We start from the raw sequence: 18,992 nt of genomic DNA, 5'->3' as shown, positions 1-18,992 counted from the left end.
CCCCCCGCATTCCCTGAGGCTCCAGAGGGGTTAATTCAGTGGTTCTCAAACTTTTGTACTGGTGACCCTTTCACATAGCAAACCTCTGAGTATGACCCCCCCCTTATGAATTAAAAACACTTTTTATATATTTAACACTATTATAAATGCTGGAGCCAAAGCAGGGTTTGAGGTGGAGGCCGACAGCTCGCGACCCCCAGTAATAACCTCGTGACCCCCTGAGGGGTCCTGACCCCCAGTTTGAGAACCCCTGGGGTAATTTAATCTTAGCACCCTGTGTCCATTCACATGCATGTGCTATTTTGAGCATTTCAGTTTTCACAACATAGGCTCATCCCAGATTCTGGAACAAGCTCAAATGCTCAGTTCATGGAGTATGTACATAAGCTATACTAAAGACAAACCCACAGTAACCGTCTCCAGTTTGTGAGGGACCCAATGGAGCCAGTCTCTAGGAAACAGCTAAATACATGGAGGTTAAGTCCATTAATGGCTATTAGCCAGGATGGGTAAGGAATGGTGTCTCTAGCCTCTGTTTGTCAGAGGGTGGAGTTGGATGGCAGGAGCGAGATCACTTGACCATTACCTGTTAGGTTCATTCCCTCTGGGGCACTTGGCATTGGCTATTGTCAGTAGACAGGATACTGGGCAGGATGGCCTTTGGTTTGACCCAGTATGGCCGTTCTTATGTTCTAACCTAAATGAACCCAAAGTTATGGAGACAGATATGAGTCAAGAAAGCCAGGAGAGTATCAGAAACATGGGAAAATCTCTGACTGGATAGGCTCAGGCGTTTGGTGGTTGAAAAGTTTTGGACTGTTTTTTTAAGCAGAATTTTTTTATTGTTTCTTTAAACAATCAAACACAGCAAGCAGCAAATATTTGGCCACACACTTCTGAAACCCCAAACCATATTCAGGTTTTGGCAGACTAATTTCAGCTTTTCAACTAAAAAAAAACACAACAAATTTTGAAGGAAAGCAGACATTGTCTGTGATTTTTTTCCAGGGCCGCCCGGGGGGGGGGCAAGAGGGGCAATTTGCCCCAGGCCCCGGCCCCGCAGGGGCCCCCACAAGAGTTTTTTGGGGCCCCTGGAGCAGGGTCCTTCACTCGCTCCAGGGGACCCGGAAAACTCTTGTGGGGCCCGGGCCCCTGGAGCTTCCTCCACTCCCGGTCTTCGCCGGCGGGGGGTCCTTCCGCTCTGGGGCGGAAGGACCCCCTGCCAGCGAATTACCACCGAAGCAGGACCTGCCGCCAAGTCTTCGGCGGTAATTCGGTGGCAGGGGGCCCTTCCGTTCCGGGACCCGCCGCCAAAGTGCCCCGGAGACCTGCGACAGGAGCCTCCCGCCGCCGAATTACTGCCAAAGACCTGGCGGGTCCCACTTCGGCGGCGGGTCCCACTTCGGCGATAATTCGGATGAGGGAGGGCCCTGCCGCGGGTCTCCCGGGCACTTCGGCAGCGGGTCCCGGAACGGAAGGGCCCCCTGCCACTGAATTACCGCCGAAGTGGGGGCCCCCCACCACCGAAGACCCCAGGCCCCTGAAATCCTCTGAGCAGCCCTGGTCATGGAGGTCCCTCTGCAATCACCAGTCAGCTCCAAGTGCACTCACACCCCAGGAACAGAGATGCGGTTGGGTTTGAACAGAAACACTGGGGAATCTCTGTCACTGTAACCCTGAAAAACAAGAGAGAGACACCTGTGGAGCTCGGAACTAAAGGACACAATGGACTGTCATGCTGAAGGGAAAGGGCCAGACACACTGCGGGGAGGTGTGTAGTGGAGCACCAGGTGAGGAGTTAAGAAGTCTTGAGTTTTAATCCCAGCTCAGCAATGGGAAATCTCTTAAAAGGAGAATGTCAGGCATTTCAATAAGACTGTACTGAAGGCTAGATAGATAGATAGATAGATACGGTGTATGGGGATAGATAGATAGATAGATAGATGGATGGGGTGGATGGGGATAGATAGATTGGGGGGTGTAGGGATAGACAGACAGATAGACAGGCTATAGGGAATAGGAGGATACACAACATTTAGATTTTCTGCAAAGTTTTACAAACCTTCATGGCAAAATTATGTATTATTTATTATTTGTGCTGCATTAGCACCCAGAGGCCCCAGTCACAGAGCAGGGCTCAACTGTGTTAGATACCGTACAACAAGCCATAATAAACAGACAGTCTGTGCCCTGAGCAGCTTCCCATCTAACTATAAGACCAGAGACAACAAGTGGATACACCCCACGGAGAGGGCCGGGGAGAGCGCAAGGAAATAATGCAGCTTGGCATGTACACCCAGCTGCCTACCCATTGTCAAGTTTCCTGGCAGCATCACAGCAAAGACGAGTTTTAAGGAGGCCTTTGAAGGAGAACCACAAGATGGCTTTGTGCATGTTAACTCGCTTTGCGTGTGTACTTTAATGCAAAAAAAAATGTTCCATGGTGTGTGTTTGTGTGTGTGTGCGTGTGTGTGTGTGTGTGTGTCTGTGCGCAAACACTGAGTTTGTGGTGAGTGCGGAGGATCCAGGAATTAAAGCAGACTAGAAGTAAAAGTGAAACTCATAAGACTATATTCATGGACCAAGCTGAAGGAAACATAAAAAGCAAACAAACAAAGAGCACACGGGCTGATGCAGAAATTAGATTTTTTTTAAATGTTCCCAATTTTTGGTGAGTTTTCACCAACCCGGGTGCTTTTTTTTTTTTAGGACATGATCTCTTTGACTGGGGCTCAGTTTCCCCATTTGTAAAAGAGGCTAATCATGCCAGGGCTCGAAGTGAGCTGCAGTGAGGGATTCCAGCACCACCCGGGAAGAGCAGTTACTCCCTTCCAGAGCTACTTTTCAAGCTAGAAATATTGGCTTCAAGTCTGAACTGTCCCCGATATGCATCGAGCACAGTGACGGGACATCAAATTCAAGGTCTTGGCCCTTGTTCAACGGTCTGAGCCCAGCATATCACCTCAAAGCCTGGGCTGAAGACCATGGTCAACAATTCACCTCCCCTGGCCCAATGGAACGCGCGGCATTAAGGGTAAAGCGCAGCAGGACAGCGAGAACCCATTTAGGGTCAATGCCATTTATCCTTCACTGCCTTAGACTAGCACGGTTGGAGAGGCCATAGTCACCAGAGACTCCCATCTGGTGGAGAGATCCCAGAAGATTTAACTGGGGTGAAATATAAAGACTCCTGCAATGTTTGTCCTGACATTTCAGAGTCACCCCTGCACACAGGCAGAGCACCCCCAAAGAGATAAGGAGGGACAGCCACAAGACCCGCAAGGAGGTAGGTGACTGTGGGGTTATTTGAATGGAACGGGAGGAGGTGGGGGGAGGTTCGTTGGAAAGTGCTCTGTTTCCAGGTAACTGAAACTCTATTTAACATTGTTGAGGCCACTGTGTCCAGGTCTGGGCCCCACACTGCAAGAAGGATGTGGAAAAATTGGAAAGAGTCCAGCGAAGGGCAACAAAAATGATTAGGGGGCTGAAGCACATGACTTATGAGGAGAGGCTGAGGGAACTGGGATTGTTTAGCCTGCAGAAGAGAAGAATGAGGGGGGATTTGATAGCTTCTTTCAACTACCTGAAAGGGGGTTCCAAAGAGGTGTGATCTAGACTGTTCTCAATGGTAGTAGATGACAGAACAAGGAGTAATGGTCTCAAGTTGCAGTGCGGGAGGTTTAGGTTGGATATTAGGAAACACTATTTCACTAGGAGGGTGGTGAAGCACTGGAATGGGTTACCTAGGGAGGTGGTGGAATCTCCTTCCTTAGAGGTTTTTAAGGTCAGGCTTGACAAAGCCCTGGCTGGGATGATTTAGTTGGGGATTGGTCCTGCTTTGAGCAGGGGGTGGGACTAGATACCTCCTGAGGTCCCTTCCAATCCTGATATTCTATGATTCTATGAGGGAGCTAAGTTCAACGGCAGTTTTTCTCCCAGGCTTTGCAGACTGAGGTTGCTCAGCATTTGCAGTGTGTGTGATCTCACAATTAGAGCTAGGCAAAAAAAAGAAAAAAGAAAAAAAAAGCAATTACTTTTTGGTGGACATTTTAAAAAAAATGTTTTCATTTTCCCCCCAAAATTTACAGTGAAAGTGTTTCCATTTTTTCAATGAAAAATCAAACCCAAAACCAGGAAATACTCCCTTTTGGAAATCTGTTTTCAGTTACAATTTTTGTTTTCAGTTAAAAAAAAACTATTTAAAAATAAGAATCAAAAATTTTTACCAAAAAAAAAATTTTTTATGGAAAATTGAATGTTCAGGTTGCTGTGTCGGAGTTGTTGTTTTTTTCAGCCACAAACCAGAAAATCTGGAGCAAAATGAAAATGTTCTGCAAAAGTTTCATTTTGCTTGAAAAGTCATTTTTCATTGGAAAAATATTTTAACCAAAAAATGTTGACTGGCTTTACTCCTAGTGTGTAGGGAAAACGCCTCCTGCCCTGGGGGAAAACCCCGAATTTACAGCTAATAAGTGATTATAAATAAGTTCCCGAGATAAGATGTGACATGCAGAATGGTGAGGCAATAGCACTGAAGACTAAAGCAAGATTCCTGTTTTTAAAATGAAATGGACCAGAACATTGCTGCTAGAAACCATAATGATAAACCTGCCCCAAACAGAGTTTCTGAACCTCAGAAAGAAAGAAAGAAAGAAAGAAAGAATCAAAGCTTCTAAATCCCTTGAGGATTTGGCTATTAAGCATCTATTTTATGTGGAAAGTGCAGAGATGTGGCGATGGTGGGATTCATTACAACAGCCTGAGATGGAAGGATGGATGGAAATGTTCTTGTTGTTTATACACCAATGCTAGGAGTCTTGGTAATAAGGGAAAGGAATTGGGAATTCTTACCGATGAGAGGATGTGTGATTTAATTGGCTTTACTGAAACCCGGTGGGACAATTTGCATGATGGGAATGTTAAAAACACTGGTTACAACCTGTTTAGGAAGCAAGAGAGGAGGGGGGGCTCTGTGTGAAGATGCTGTTACCTATTTTAGAGTTTCTGATACCTCAGAACCAGAGGGTTGTGAATGTAAATGGATCAGTGTGTGAGGTGGCAAAATTTGCAGATGATACAAAACTACTCAAGATAGTTAAGACCCAGGCAGACTGCAAATTGCTACAAAAGGATTTCTCAACACTGGGTGACCGGGCAGCAAAATGGCAGATGAAGTTCAATGTTGATAAATGCAAAGTAATACACACTGGAAAACACAATCCCAACGATACAACAAAATTATGGGGTCTACATTAACTGTTGCCACTCAAAGAGATTTTGGAGTCATTGTGGCTAGTTCTCTGAAAACATCCACTCAATGTGCAGCAGCAGTCAAAAAAGTGAACAGAATGTTGGGAATCATTAGGAAAGGTAGAAAATATCATATAAATCCATGGTACACCCACACTTTGAATATTGCGTGCAGATGTGGTCTCCCCATCTCAAAAAAGATATATTGGAATTGGAAAAGGTTCAGAAAAGGGCAACAAAAATGTACAGGGTGTGGAACGGCTGCCATATGAGGAGAGATTAATAAGATTGGGACTTCTGAGCTTGGAAAAGAGACAACTAAGAGGGGATATGATTGAGGTCTGTAAAATCATGACTGAGGTGGAGAAAGTAAATACGGAAGTGTTGTTTACTCCTTCTCATAACACAAGAACTAGGGGTCACCAAATGAAATTAATAGGCAGCAAGTTTAAAACAAGCAAAAGGAAATATTTTTTCACACTACGCACAGTTAACCGGTGGAACTCTTTGCCAGAGGATGTTATGAAGGCCAAGACTGTACCAGGGTTCAAAAAAGAATTAGATAAGTTCATGGAGGATAGGTCCATCAATGGCTATTAGCCAGGATGGGCAGAGATGGCGTCCCTAGCCTCTGTTTGCCAGAAGCGGGGAATGGACGACAGGGGATAGATAGATAGATAGATAGATAGATAGATAGATAGATAGATAGATAGATATCAAACTTCTAATTATTCACTGAACTCACAGCTCTAGATGCATCAGCTGCAATTCTCTTTGGTTCATTTTGCCATGGACATATCAGGCTAGATTCACCCCTGGCGCAACGCACTGTAGTAGCTATACAGAGGCATAGGCTGATCAGGGAGTAGTCAGAGCTGTCTGCTGTCTCCAAAACATTATCTTCTGTCCTCAATCCTCATCTTCCTCTTCTTACCTCCAAGTATGGGGTGAGATTCTCACAGCAGCTCATGAGTCTCCTGACTGCACTTGGTTCATGGAAGGTGGCTGGGGAAAGAGGGAAGGACAGGGAAGTCTCTGTGCCCTAGTCTCCCCATCGGTAAGTATAATAGCAACTGTGGGCCCCAAGTGAGATCAGGGCCTCACCGTGCTAGGAGCTGTACTTACACATGTGCATGTATTGCCCTGAAGAGATTAGAAAGGAAATAGACAAGACAGCCAAATGGGGGGTGGGAGCGACTGAGGCACAGAGCAGGGAAGCGACTGGCCCAAGGTCACCCAGCATGTCAGTGGCAGAGCCCAGGGCAGGGCCTGAATAAACCAAATGAGCTCGTGCTGGCTTTGAAAAATGTCCAGCATCCTGAAAAAATCCCAGCCCTTCAATTATTGTATTGCAGGGAAAGAGCTTCTGCAAATCGATTGATCCGCCTCTGCTATAGGTCATGTCAACCTTAAATCAGACCTGCCCTAACCCCTCTACCTTCCTGCTGATCGGCATCCCCGGCCTGGAATCCGAGCACGTCTGGATCTCCATCCCATTCTGCCTCATGTATGTGATTGCTCTGCTAGGAAATGGTACTGTCCTCTTCGTTGTAAAGCAGGAGCAGACCCTCCATGAGCCCATGTACTATTTCTTATCCATGCTGGCTGTCATTGATCTGGTCTTCTCAACTGCCGTTGTCCCCAAAATGCTGACCATCTTCTGGCTGGATTCTAGAGACATCAGCTTCGAGGCCTGCTTCCTCCAGATGTTCTTCATCCACACCTTCACTGTAGTGGAGTCAGGGGTGCTCTTGGCCATGTCTTTTGACCGATACGTGGCTATCTGCAACCCCTTGAGATACAACACTATCGTAACCAGCCCAAAGATTGCCCAGATTGGGCTGCTGTCCCTTGCTAGAGGGGTGGGGATCGTGACGCCCTTAACCTGCCTTCTAACCAGTCTGCCCTACTGTAAAATAAATGTCATCCCTCATTCCTATTGCGAGTACTTGGCTGTGATGGAGCTGGCCTGTGCAGACTCGGCAGTCACCGACCTGTACAGCATCGTTGTGGCCACAGCCCTAGTAGGGACAGACTTCGTCTTCATTGCCTTCTCTTACGGCATGATCCTCCGCTCCGTCCTACGGCTCTCGTCTCAGGAGGCGCGTCTCAAGGCCTTCAGCACCTGCGGCTCCCATGTCTGCGTCATCCTGCTCTTCTACCTGGGAGGGCTCCTTTCCATGTACCTGCATATTTTTAAGCTCGGCCTTGCTCGTCACACCCAGGTCTTGGTGGCTGACCTGTACCTCGTCGTTCCCCCCATGCTAAACCCAGTCATCTACGGCATTAAGTCCAAGCAGATCCGGAAACGGGTCTTTAAGCTTTTTGGCCAACGAAAGAGCTTAGCAGAACCCAGTGTCTAGGGTGGCCACTGACACAGCCCCCAGGCCCTCCCCTCCATTGTCCTCGCCCTCTCCTGCATGTCCCCGCCCTCACCAGCATGACATTGCATGTACTGTGCATGTGAGCTCACACCGGCAGGGGCGGAGCAACACACTCCACAAAACACCATCCTCCGTGCATGATACCAGAGATAACCATGGCTGGTTTTATATCAGCACCGGATAGGGGACAAACCATACAAACCAGGTCTGTCTGGATTAAAACCGAATCCTACCAGTATCCCACCTGCTACAGTACGAGGCCAGATCTCAAGAGGTGCTGAGCAGCATCGACTCCCAGTGAAGCCAATGGGACTAATCCTGAGGGGTACTGAGCTATTGCTCTCACCATCTGGCTTCTCAGCAGAGCATTCGGAAAAGTCAGTACACGTTTCTGGAAACGTTTTTTAACATTTGATTGGACCGTTTTCTCCCAGGATTTGCTATTCCAATGCGTTGTTTTAAAATGCCAATGACATTTCTGGAAATTATGTCAGTGCCATTTTTTTAAAATGTTGATTTTTAATGTTTTTTATGATTTTTTTTAATGTCAACACCATTTTTTGAAAGTTTGATGAGGTTCTTTTGAAAATGTTCTTTTGAAATTTCAGACGGCTTTCTGGCTGGTTGAAAAATACCATGATTTCTCTGTCCAATTTTTTTACTGGTTTCCAAAATTTGGAACTTTTTTCGACGTTATTTGAAAAATCAAAGACTTGTGACCATTTTGACGTGTCAGGATTTGGCCTCTTGTGCATTGCAGGGGAGCATTTTCTAAAGCACCACTTAAGGGTACATCTCTACAGCCTGCAGCAGGGAGCCTGCCAGCCCAGGGCTACAGGATGTGGCTCGGGGGGCTCGCGTTTCCATGCTAAAAATAGCTGCCTAGAGAGCTGGCACGAGGGCTTTGAAGCCTAGCGAGGGGAGCTGTACTCCAGTACCTGAGCTCCAGCCTGAGCCACACCTCAAAACCACTGTCCACACAGCTGTTCATAACACGGCCGACGTGTGTCAACCCAAACTCAGAGGGTGGCTGCCGCCGGCTGTGGAGAATGCCACAAGTGACCAAGTCCTGTTGGGACTGATGGGTAAAATTTACAAAAGTGATTGAGGGACATTGAACCAGATTTTTAATGGTATTTAGATGCCTAAAGATGCTAATAGGCCCCTGGATGCTTCTGAAAATCCCACTAGGGACCTACCTGCATCTTGAGGTGCCTAAATCCTTTAAAAATCTGTCCCGTAGGAGCCTAAGTCTCACTGAAAGTCAATGGGACTTGGACTCCTAAGCCACGCAGGCGCTGTTGAAAATTTGACCCTAAATCTGGTTTGTGTTTCCCTCCAGTGCCCCTCCAAAGCAATCTCAGATCAGCCCCTTCCATTTATTCAAATCAGACACAAAGCAGACTTGATCACCGGTCTCGGAGCACGTGCCACATATTGGAAAGACAAATGACGAATGCAAACAAAATGCGTCGCTCTTACACGCTAGACATTTGGCAAACCAGGAAAACAAGAATCCCCAAGGACAGGCTGCCAAGATAGATCCAAACACAGCTATAACTGGGACAGATAGACATGGCAGGGCGAGAGCAACCCCTCGACCAATCTCTATCGTCCCTGCCACATACCATTACCCCGGAGAACAGGGAGAAGACAGTGCAAGGTTGAAAGTCCACTAGACAAGCCCCATCTTGAATGAGCATCCTCAGCGGAACCATCCAATGGGGACCTGGTTGGATGGTGAAGCTGCCCAGATATGCAGAAGGAGCCTAGACCAGGTGTTCTATAAGGTGTGAGTGCTCTTTTTTCAGCCAAGCTGTGGTGCATGGTGCAAAGACAGACTCCTGCAGGCACATCCCCCTGGCATAGGTTTCCCAAAGGAAAGTGTATTGTGCACTGTCCAGCTCTCTCCTGGACAGTTCAGATATTAGGCCTTCTGTCCCTCTAAGGGGTCAATATCCACACAATTCAGTTTAAACACAACACTGGGTTAGTTTCAGGGGCGGCTCCAGGCACCAGCGCACCAAGCACATACCTGGGGTGCAAGCCATGGGGGGCAGCCCGCCGGTCGCCGTGAGGACGGCAGTCAGGCTGCCTTCAGTGGCTTGCCTGCAGGAGGTCCGCCGGTCCCGCGGCTTCGTCGTCAATTCGGCGGCAGGCACGCCGAAGGCGCAGGACCGGCAGACCTCCCGCAGGCTTGCCACAGAATCCGCGTTACCAGCGGACCTCCCACAGGCATGCCGCTGAATCCACGTTACCAGCGGACCTCCTGCAGGCATGCCACAGAATCCACGTTACCAGCAGACCTCCCGCAGGCATGCCACTGAATCCACGTTACCAACGGACCTCCCGCAGGCATGCCACAGAATCCACGTTACCAGCGGACCTCCCGTAGGCATGCCACAGAATCCACATTACCAGCAGACCTCTCACAGGCATGCCACAGAATCCACGTTACCAGCGGACCTCCCGCAGGCATGCCACAGAATCTACATTACCAGCGGACCTCCCGCAGGCATGCTGCCGAAACCGCGTTACCAGCAGACCTCCCGCAGGCATGCTGCTGAATCCATGTTACCAGCGGACCTCTCGCAGGCATGCCACAGAATCCACGTTACCAGCGGACCTCCCGCAGGCATGCTGCCGAATCCGCATTACCAGCAGACCTCTCGCAGGCATGCCACAGAATCCACGTTACCAGCGGACCTCCCGCAGGCATGCTGCCGAATCCGCATTACCAGCAGACCTCTCGCAGGCATGCCACAGAATCCACGTTACCAGCAGACCTCTCGCAGGCATGCCACAGAATCCACATTACCAGCGGACCTCCTGCACGCATGCCGCCAAATCTGTGTTACCAGCAGACCTCCTGCAGGCGCGCTGCTGAATCCACGTTACCAGCGGACCTCTCGCAGGCCCGCTGCCGAATCCACGTTACCAGCAGACCTCCCGCAGGCATGCTGCCGAATCCATGTTACCAGTGGACCTCCCGCAGGCATGCTGCCGAATCCACATTACCAGCGGACCTCCCGCAGGCATGCCACCGAATCTACGTTACCAGCGGACCTCCCACAGGCATGCTGCCAAATCCATGTTACCAGTGGACCTCCTGCAGGCATGCCACAGAATCCACATTACCAGAGGACCTCCCGCAGGCATGTCACAATCCACGTTACCAGCGGACCTGCCGCAGGCATGCCGCCAAATCCACGTTACCAGCGGACCTCCCGCAGGCATGCCGCCAAATCCACATTACGAGCGGACCTCCCGCAGGCATGCCACAGAATCCACATTACCAGCGGACCTCCCGCAGGCATGCTGCCGAATCCACATTACCAGAGGACCTCCCACAGGCATGCCACCGAATCCACGTTACCAGCAGACCTCCTGCAGGCATGCCACCAAAAGCCGCCTGACTGTCGTGCTTGGAGCGGCAAAATACATAGAGCCGCCCCTGGTTAGTTTTGCTTAAAGAATAAAGCAAGTTTATTTAACTACAAAGAGATAGATTTTATGTCAGTAGAAGTATAAGGCATTAAAATCAGGAATGGTTACAAGAGAAATAAAGATAAAATCATTCCTACTAACTAAAACTTAACAAACTTGGTTCAAGATCAAGTTCTCACCACATGCTCCCTGCACCAAGGCTGCTTCTTTTGTCTTTTGCGATGAAGGAGAGAGAAGTGGAAGGGAGAGATTCCTTGGGGTGGTTTTGCCTATCACTTTTATAGGCCTTTTCCCCATTTTGCCGAGGGTTACCCCTGCTGTGAAGATGCACTCAAGGAATCTTGTGATGAAAGAGGATCCATGCTTGTGTTTTCTAAGATGTAGATCTGTTTGTTCCTGCCCACTTCCTTGCCATGGAAAGGCTACTTGGTAGGTGATTGCCCTGGCTAGGGTGTCAGCTTGTCCTTTGTCTTTGAGAAATTGGTTTATTCAGACTCGTCTGGTAAACACATTTCAGACCTAATGTTGCTACACACATTTCATCATGATCCCATTGACCAGTGAGTTAGTAGCTTTCAAATGACACCTCACAAGGCATATTTTGTTCAAAGATATTTTGTTCAAAGATAGCGTGGAGGGTGTGAATACAAGGTTGGATTCGGTCACACACAGGGCCAGTGCAACCTATTCGGCGACCTAGGCAGTTGCCTAGGGCGCTAGCATTTGGGAGGCGGCATTTTCTTCGGCGGCGACCACGGTGGACGGATCTTCGGCCTCCCCGGTCATCATCGCCATTTAGGTGGAGGGAGCTGGGGCAGGGGGGCGTGGGGAGGGCCGTCTGCAGCAAGCAAGGGGGAAGGGGGCGGCACGCAGGGGAACTCCCCACCCCAGCTCACCACTGTTCTGCCTCCTCCCCTGAGCACGCCGCCCCGCTCTGCTTCTCTCCCTCCCAGGCTTGCGGCACCAAACAGCTGATTGGCGCCGCAAGCCTGGGAGGCGGGAGAAGTGGAGCAGCGACTGTGTGCTCGGGGAGGAGGCGGAGCAGACGTGAGCTGGGGTGGGGAGCTGCCGCACAGCTCCCCAGGCAGGGAGGGGGAGCTGCCATGGGAGAGGCACCTCGCGGGGGGGACGTTCCGCCGGGGAGGTGCCTCAAGGCAGGGGGGGGAGCTGCCGCAGGGCTTGGGGAGGGAGCAGCACAGGGGTGATCTGGGGTGGGGAGCTGCCGCATGGCTCCCCGGGCCGGGAGGGGGAGCTGCTGCGGGGGGGCTCCTCAGGGCAGGATGGGGCAGGGAGCTGCCGCAGGGCTCAGGGACGGGGGAGGGCGCAAGATGGAAGTTTCGCCTAGGAAGCGAAACATCCGTGCACCAGCCCTGGTCACATATCATAATTCCTCTGTGGGGCTTAGACCGCTGTTCATTGCACTAAACACACGCTCCCAGAAGAGATGGCAGCAGACCTGGGTGGGCAGGGCCGGCGCTTCCATTAGGCGACCCCAGGCAGTCGCCTGGGGCACCAGGATTCAGGGGGTGGCACTTTGTGCACTCCCCACGGGGCGCACGGGAGCTTCCAGTTCCGCTCCCGTCGCGCTGCCGAAGAAGGACCTGCTGTCGACGTGCCGCAGAAAACAGCGGCAGGCAATTGAGCAGCTCAATGACTGCCGCTGTCGCCTGCAGCATTTCGGCAGAGGGTCCTTCTTCGGTGGCGCGACGGGACTGGAACCGGAAGCTCCCGCATGCCCCATGGGGAGTGCACAAAATGCCGCCCCCCAAATTCTGCCTAGAGCACCAGAAACCCTGGCGCCACTCCTGTGGGCAGGTGAAGGCCAAGCAGATCCAGGAATGCTGAACCTGCACTTCCCAAGAGGATGATGGGTAATCAGGTCACCTAGTCTAGTATCCACTAAATCCAATTCAGGAAATCCATCCCTCCATTGGCAGCCTGTCCCTCCGTTTCGCCCGTCTCTACCCAATCCATTACCCAATGCCTTGTCAATCCCATACCCCAGCTATTCCCCAAGGCAAGCGTGTCCAGCTACCCAAATCTATACCAAATCCATACCTAGGCCATGTTCCTATTGGAACCTTGCCACAAACTTCAACAGGGGCAGGACTGTCCTGAACATAGTCTAATGTAGATCCAGTTTATAGCAAGTCTGTTACCCAAAGGGATTCCACAATGACTACTGTAAAACGATGATTTTATTTGCTTGGAGTTTTATAATTAAGCACTTTATTGTTTTATGCATTGTCTGATTATACAGTCTGTTGAGGACCAATACAGCATTATGATAACAGGTAACGAATGAGTCACGGGGAGATCACCTTGTAAAGATTGTTGTTGAGTTGGTTTTGTTTTCACCGAACGCCTCACACATCAGGAGATAAGAAACCTGTAACATGGTCATATTGCTGTATCCATGTTCCCCCAGACTAGAGTAAATGCTCTGTCTCTATAAGAAAATCTGGGGGGTTCCCTACCCCCAAAGGCAAAAAACCTGCCTTTGATGAGCCAGATTCTGCATTGGCACACGGTCCTTTTCCTCCCCACCTGCCTTACACGTGCAAACTTTGAGAACCAAATCGTGTTTGGGGAACCAATCTTCTATTTATTTCTACATGGACGCGTCTAGCTAACACAAATCCATGTAGGGCCAGCTTTTGAAACAACTACAACTGCTCAACAGTTTTCTAATGAAAAATGGGCCTTTTTCCATGATTTTCTGTTTCTTCAATGAAATCAGCAAACCAACCAACAAGCCCTTTGGGGGGGTTTGGTTATTTGGGATTTTGTTGTTGTTGTTTTCAGATTTTCTGGGGGTTTACTGAGTTTTTTTCATGTATTGTTCTTCCTTCCTTCTCTCTTCCCCCCGCCCTTTTCTTCAAAGGCAAAATTGCGGGGAGGAGAAGGAAAAAAAACAAAAAATATGAACAAAATTTTAATAGATGAAAAATCACCTCCTTTCTGAAAGCTGTGCCATGAAAATGGCATGGAAATTTTCAGAGGGGTTTGCAAACTTTTTTTTCTTATTTTTTTATGATCTCTAGAAATGACTTTATCTGGTGCAAAGGCTGGTGGAACGTATCTAGAATAGAATAGAAGTCAGTACAGAACACGGATTATGGTCCAAAGAAGACTGATTTTAGGAAAGCTTCCCTGAGCTCTGGAGGGCATGATGAGCAGCTCACAAGGCCTCCTGCCCACAACAACAGCCTTTTAATGAATTCTGCCCCCCACACACCCCGGCAAGGAGGTACTTACAGCTTGTTGTGACTCATTCATGATTGCACACCCTGCACACCCAGTAATTATTTTGTGAGTGCAAATATGTCATCAAGGATCTGAATCCTGAGGAGTTCCCAGACACAGACACATCGCAAGGCAGGCCTGTGCTTTATTCTTACATAGCCCCTCTTCTGGGGCACTCCAATCTTCAGCAGTGATGGGAGCCCCTAATTCCTCTCTCCTTGGGGACTCAGTGACATCCCCACTTAGGACCAATGGCCCTGTGTTTCTAATGGACTGATGTCATAAGAACATAAGAAAGGCTGTACCGGGTCAGACCAAAGGTCCATCTAGCCCAGGATCTGTCTACCGACAGTGGCCAATGCCAGGTGCCCCTGAGGGAGTGAACCTAACAGGCAATGATCAAGTGATCTCTCTCCTGCCATCCATCTCCATCCTCTGACGAACAGAGGCTAGGGACACCATTCTTACCCATCCTGGCTAATAGCCATTTATGGACTTAGCCACCATGAATTTATCCAGTCCCCTTTTAAACATTGTTATAGTCCTAGCCTTCACAACCTCCTCAGGTAAGGAGTTCCACAAGTTGATTGTGCGCTGCATGAAGAAGAACTTCCTTTTATTTGTTTTAAACCTGCTGCCTATTAATTTCATTTGGTGACCCCTAGTTCTTTTATTATGGGAATAAGTAAATAACTTTTCCTTAGCCACTTTCTCAATATCACTCATGATTTTATATACCTCTATCATGTCCCCCCTTAGTCTTCTCTTTTCCAAGCTGAAGAGACCTAGCCTCTTTAATCTTTCCTCATATGGGACCCTCTCTAAACCCCTAATCATTTTAGTTGCCCTTTTCTGAACCTTTTCTAGTGCTAGAATATCTTTTTTGAGGTGAGGAGACCACATCTGTACACAGTATTCGAGATGTGGGCGTACCACGGATTTCTATAAGGGCAATAATATATTCTCAGTCTTATTCTCTATCCCCTTTTTAATGATTCCTAACATCCTGTTTGCTTTTTTGACCGCCTCTGCACACTGCATGGACATCTTCAGAGAACTATCCACGATGACGCCAAGATCTTTTTCCTGACTCGTTGTAGCTAAATTAGCCCCCATCATGTTGTATGTATAGTTGGGGTTATTTTTTCCAATGTGCATTACTTTACATTTATCCACATTGGTCGAAACCAATAACAATCTCTACGGCCTGTGGGCTATTCCCATTCACCGGTGCAGTACATCAAAGACCCAACACTTTATACCTGGAAAGAAGGGAGGTAAATGAAAAGAAGGGGAAAGGAACAGGCAAAGGAACCAAGGTTGTTGAATAAGACCCCAACCAATCCCACAGCAACAACTCAAAGCCCACACCCCGGAGTCTGGGCCGTGTCTGGTCAGGAAGGCTGGAGCTTGGTGTGAAGGGCTGGTTCCCTCGCTGGAAGGCCAGCAACTCTACCTTCAGCTGGATGGAGTCCCTGGCAGCCTCGAGCCCTGGCCATCCCCCAGCTGCTGGTGCAGGGGCAGCCGGCCGGGCTCAGGCATAAGAACATAAGAATGGTCATACTAGGTCAGACCAAAGGTCCCTCTAGCCCAGTATCCTGTCTTCTGACAGTAGCCAATGCCAGGTGCCCCAGAATGAATGAACAGAACAGGTCATCATCAAGTGATCCATCCCCTGTCACCCATTTCCCAGTTTCTGGAAAACAGAGACTAGGGACACCATCCCTGCCCATTCTGCTAATAGCCATTGATGGACCTGTCCTCCATGAATTTATCTAGTTCTTTTTTGAACCCTGTTATAGTCTTGGCCTTCACAACATCCTCTGGCAAGGAGTTCCACAGGTTGACTGTGTGTTGTGTGAAGAAATACTTCCTTTTGTTTGTTTTAAACCTGCTGCCTATTAATTTCATTTGGTGACTCCTAGTATTTGTGTTATGAGAAGGAGTAAATAACACTTCCTTATTCCCTTTCTCAATACCAGTCATGATTTTATAGACCTCAATCATATCCCCCCTTAGTCGTCTCTTTTCCAAGCTGAAAAGTCCTAATATTATTAATCTCTCCTCATATGGAAGCTGTTCTATATCCCTAATTATTTTTGTTGACCTTTTCTGAACATTTTCCAATTCAAATATATCTTTTTTAAGATGAGGAGACCACATTTGCAAGCAGGATTCAAGATGTGGACGTACCATGGATTTATATAGCGGCAATATGATATTTTCTGTCTTATTATCTATCCCTTTCTTAATGATTCCCAACATTCTGTTCGCTTTTTTGACTGCCGCTGCACATTGAGTGGATGATTTCAGAGAACTATCCACAATGACTCCAAGATCTCCTTCTTGAGTGGTAACAGCTAATTTAGACCCCATCATTTTATATGTGTAGTTGGGATTATGTTTTCCAATGTGCATTACTTTGCAACTATCAGACCTCCTGGGTGCAGCAGAATCTTTGGGCTCGGCCTTTCTCTTGTGAAGCTGGGGGCTCCAGCTCAGTCTCAGGGAACCAAAATGGCTGTGTCCCCTTCTACTACACAGAGCCACTCTGAGTCTGCGCCTCCTCCAGCCTGTGGCCCTGCAGCCAGCTCTCCCATGGTCACACAGTCCCTGCCAGGCTCCACTCATGTGGCTCAGCCAGTGGAGATGCCTTGCCACGTGTGGTGTTAGCAGTGGGATTGACTTTGTGGCGAACTGTCCCAGGACAAGGTAAATCACTCCCACCCCCAAAATGGATGACGTAGTGAGGGCGCCGGTTCAGGCCATGACGGCACAACAAGAGGCTACCAGGGTCCAGCCGGCTGCCCAATAGGAGTCAGTATGGCTACAACAGGAGACAAATCAACTGCTGATGAGCCAGGCGGCCAAGGATCGAGCCACTGTGTAGGAGATCATGAACCAGCTGAAGGGCCTGACTGCTCTGACATATGGCTATGATGGGACACAGTCCCTAAGGGCAAGGAGTTACCTACAGAAGATGACAGTGGATGATGATGTGGAGGCATATCTTCTCGCCTTCGAGAGAATGGCCCTACGTGAAGCCTGGCCCCAAGACCAGTGGGCCAGCATCCTCGACCCTTTCCTTTGTGGGGCAGCCCAGAAGGCCTACTATGCCATGGCAGAGGGAGCGGCTATAGATTAACCCCAGTTGAAGGCTGAGATCCTGGCGATATCCGGGATGATGACAGCTATAAGGATCCAGAGGTTCCATGAGTGACGGTACCAGGATGGCAAAGCACGGAGGTCCCAGCTGTTCGACATGATCCATTTAACATGGATGTGGCTGTGCCCTGAGATCCACAGTGCGGAGAAAATTATGCAAGTTGTAGTGTTGGATAGGTTCATGAGAGGATTATCACCAGACCTACAAGGATGGGTCAGCCAACATTACCCTGCCTCCTATGATGAGATAGTTGCCCTCGTAGAGATACACTTAATGGCCAAGGAACTTTCTCGGACTATTGGGAAAGAAATGCACCGGGTCAAAAGGCCAGTCCCTGCCCCAAGAGCCCGGGTTTCCGAAGCACCAGGCAGAACTATGTTGGGGAGGAAGGAGTCTGAAGAGCAGCCTGAGACCGCAAAGGGACTTGGGGACCTGGGCAGAGAGGGTCATGGGGTAAGGCCCACTAGCCCAAAGAATAGGGGGATGGCCTGAGCAGGGTATAGGCATTATGCCTGTGGGGAATTAGGACATATAGCTGCCCAGTACCCTAATGTGGAGGAGCCCATGCAGTGCAATCTAGGGGATCATGAAGATCTTTGCATCTTGATAAACCTTGTGGGAGTCGTGATGGTCCCCTGTAGAGACACGCGGCCAGTTAGGAAGTGCCGTTACGCTGGTCTCTGGGAAAATAGTGGGGCAGGACCAGCTGTCTCAGGCCAAGTGCACCAGAATAACCTGTGTACATGGTGCTGTCAATTATTATCCGACCATCCCTGTACAAATTGAGGTCCAGGAGAATACCACAAGGGTGACGGTGGGGGTAGTCCTGAAATGCCCATATTTGGTCCTTATAGGATGAGACATCCCAGTATTTGGAGGCGTACGCCCCATAAATGAGTCAGAGGAGGGTAGTAACCTCGTGATTGATACAATGACCCCAGTAACTAGCCCTCTCCTGGTCATCTGTGAATTAGCCCAGGACTTGTTCTCTACACCTGGGAAGCTGCGGAAGAATAGGCGAGAAGCTGCGGAAGAATAGGCGAGACAAGAGGTTGGGAACCAGGATCCTGGCCCAGATCCAAACGGCTGCACTTGTGGGGAAGAAATCATGTCCAGCTGGCAGAGGGGCAACGCAGAGGGTAGATAAGCTGGACCCAGTGCCATGGAGACCAACCCTGAGAGGGAAACAGAAGTAGGTCCCCTTGAATTTGGGCATATTGGACCCTCAATTGAGACTTTGGAGTAGGATCAGGCCAATGATCTGCTGTACAATAAGATTAGAAAAGAGGTAGCTGAGATGAATGGGGTCCTGGTGGAGGGGAAAACCAAAGGCCCAAGGCCATATTTCATGATAAAAATGGATTTGCTATGTAGAGTAGTCCTACTACAAGAGCAAGAGGTGGAACAGCTGTTGGTACCTCAAAGGCACCAGAGAGCAGTGTTGGAGCTAGCTCATAGTCATGTGTTTGGAGGGCACCTAGGGATAGATAAAACCCTCA

The 18,992-nt window shown here is 49.1% G+C and overlaps 1 protein-coding gene across 1 annotated transcript; it reads left to right on the top strand.

Annotated features, from left to right (window-relative positions):
• The first annotated feature begins 3,182 nt into the window (after positions 1 to 3,182).
• On the top strand, positions 3,183 to 7,613 carry LOC123361998 (olfactory receptor 52K2-like). The gene is made up of 2 exons (XM_045002239.1): positions 3,183 to 3,286; positions 6,606 to 7,613. Exon 2 carries the CDS (start codon positions 6,651 to 6,653, stop codon positions 7,611 to 7,613), a length of 963 nt encoding a protein of 320 aa, XP_044858174.1. The 5' UTR covers positions 3,183 to 3,286; positions 6,606 to 6,650.
• The last annotated feature ends 11,379 nt before the right edge of the window (positions 7,614 to 18,992 follow it).

Source organism: Mauremys mutica, chromosome 1 (genome assembly GCF_020497125.1).
Source record: "Mauremys mutica isolate MM-2020 ecotype Southern chromosome 1, ASM2049712v1, whole genome shotgun sequence".
Taxonomy (NCBI): Eukaryota; Metazoa; Chordata; order Testudines; family Geoemydidae; genus Mauremys; species Mauremys mutica.
Note: the sequence above shows the minus strand (reverse complement) of the source record. Positions and strands in the feature narration are given on the sequence as shown.

Excerpts from the sequence above, each read along its gene's own strand:
- LOC123361998 (XM_045002239.1), top strand. The coding sequence starts at position 6,651 with ATGTCAACCTTAAATCAGACCTGCCCTAACCCCTCTACCTTCCTGCTG.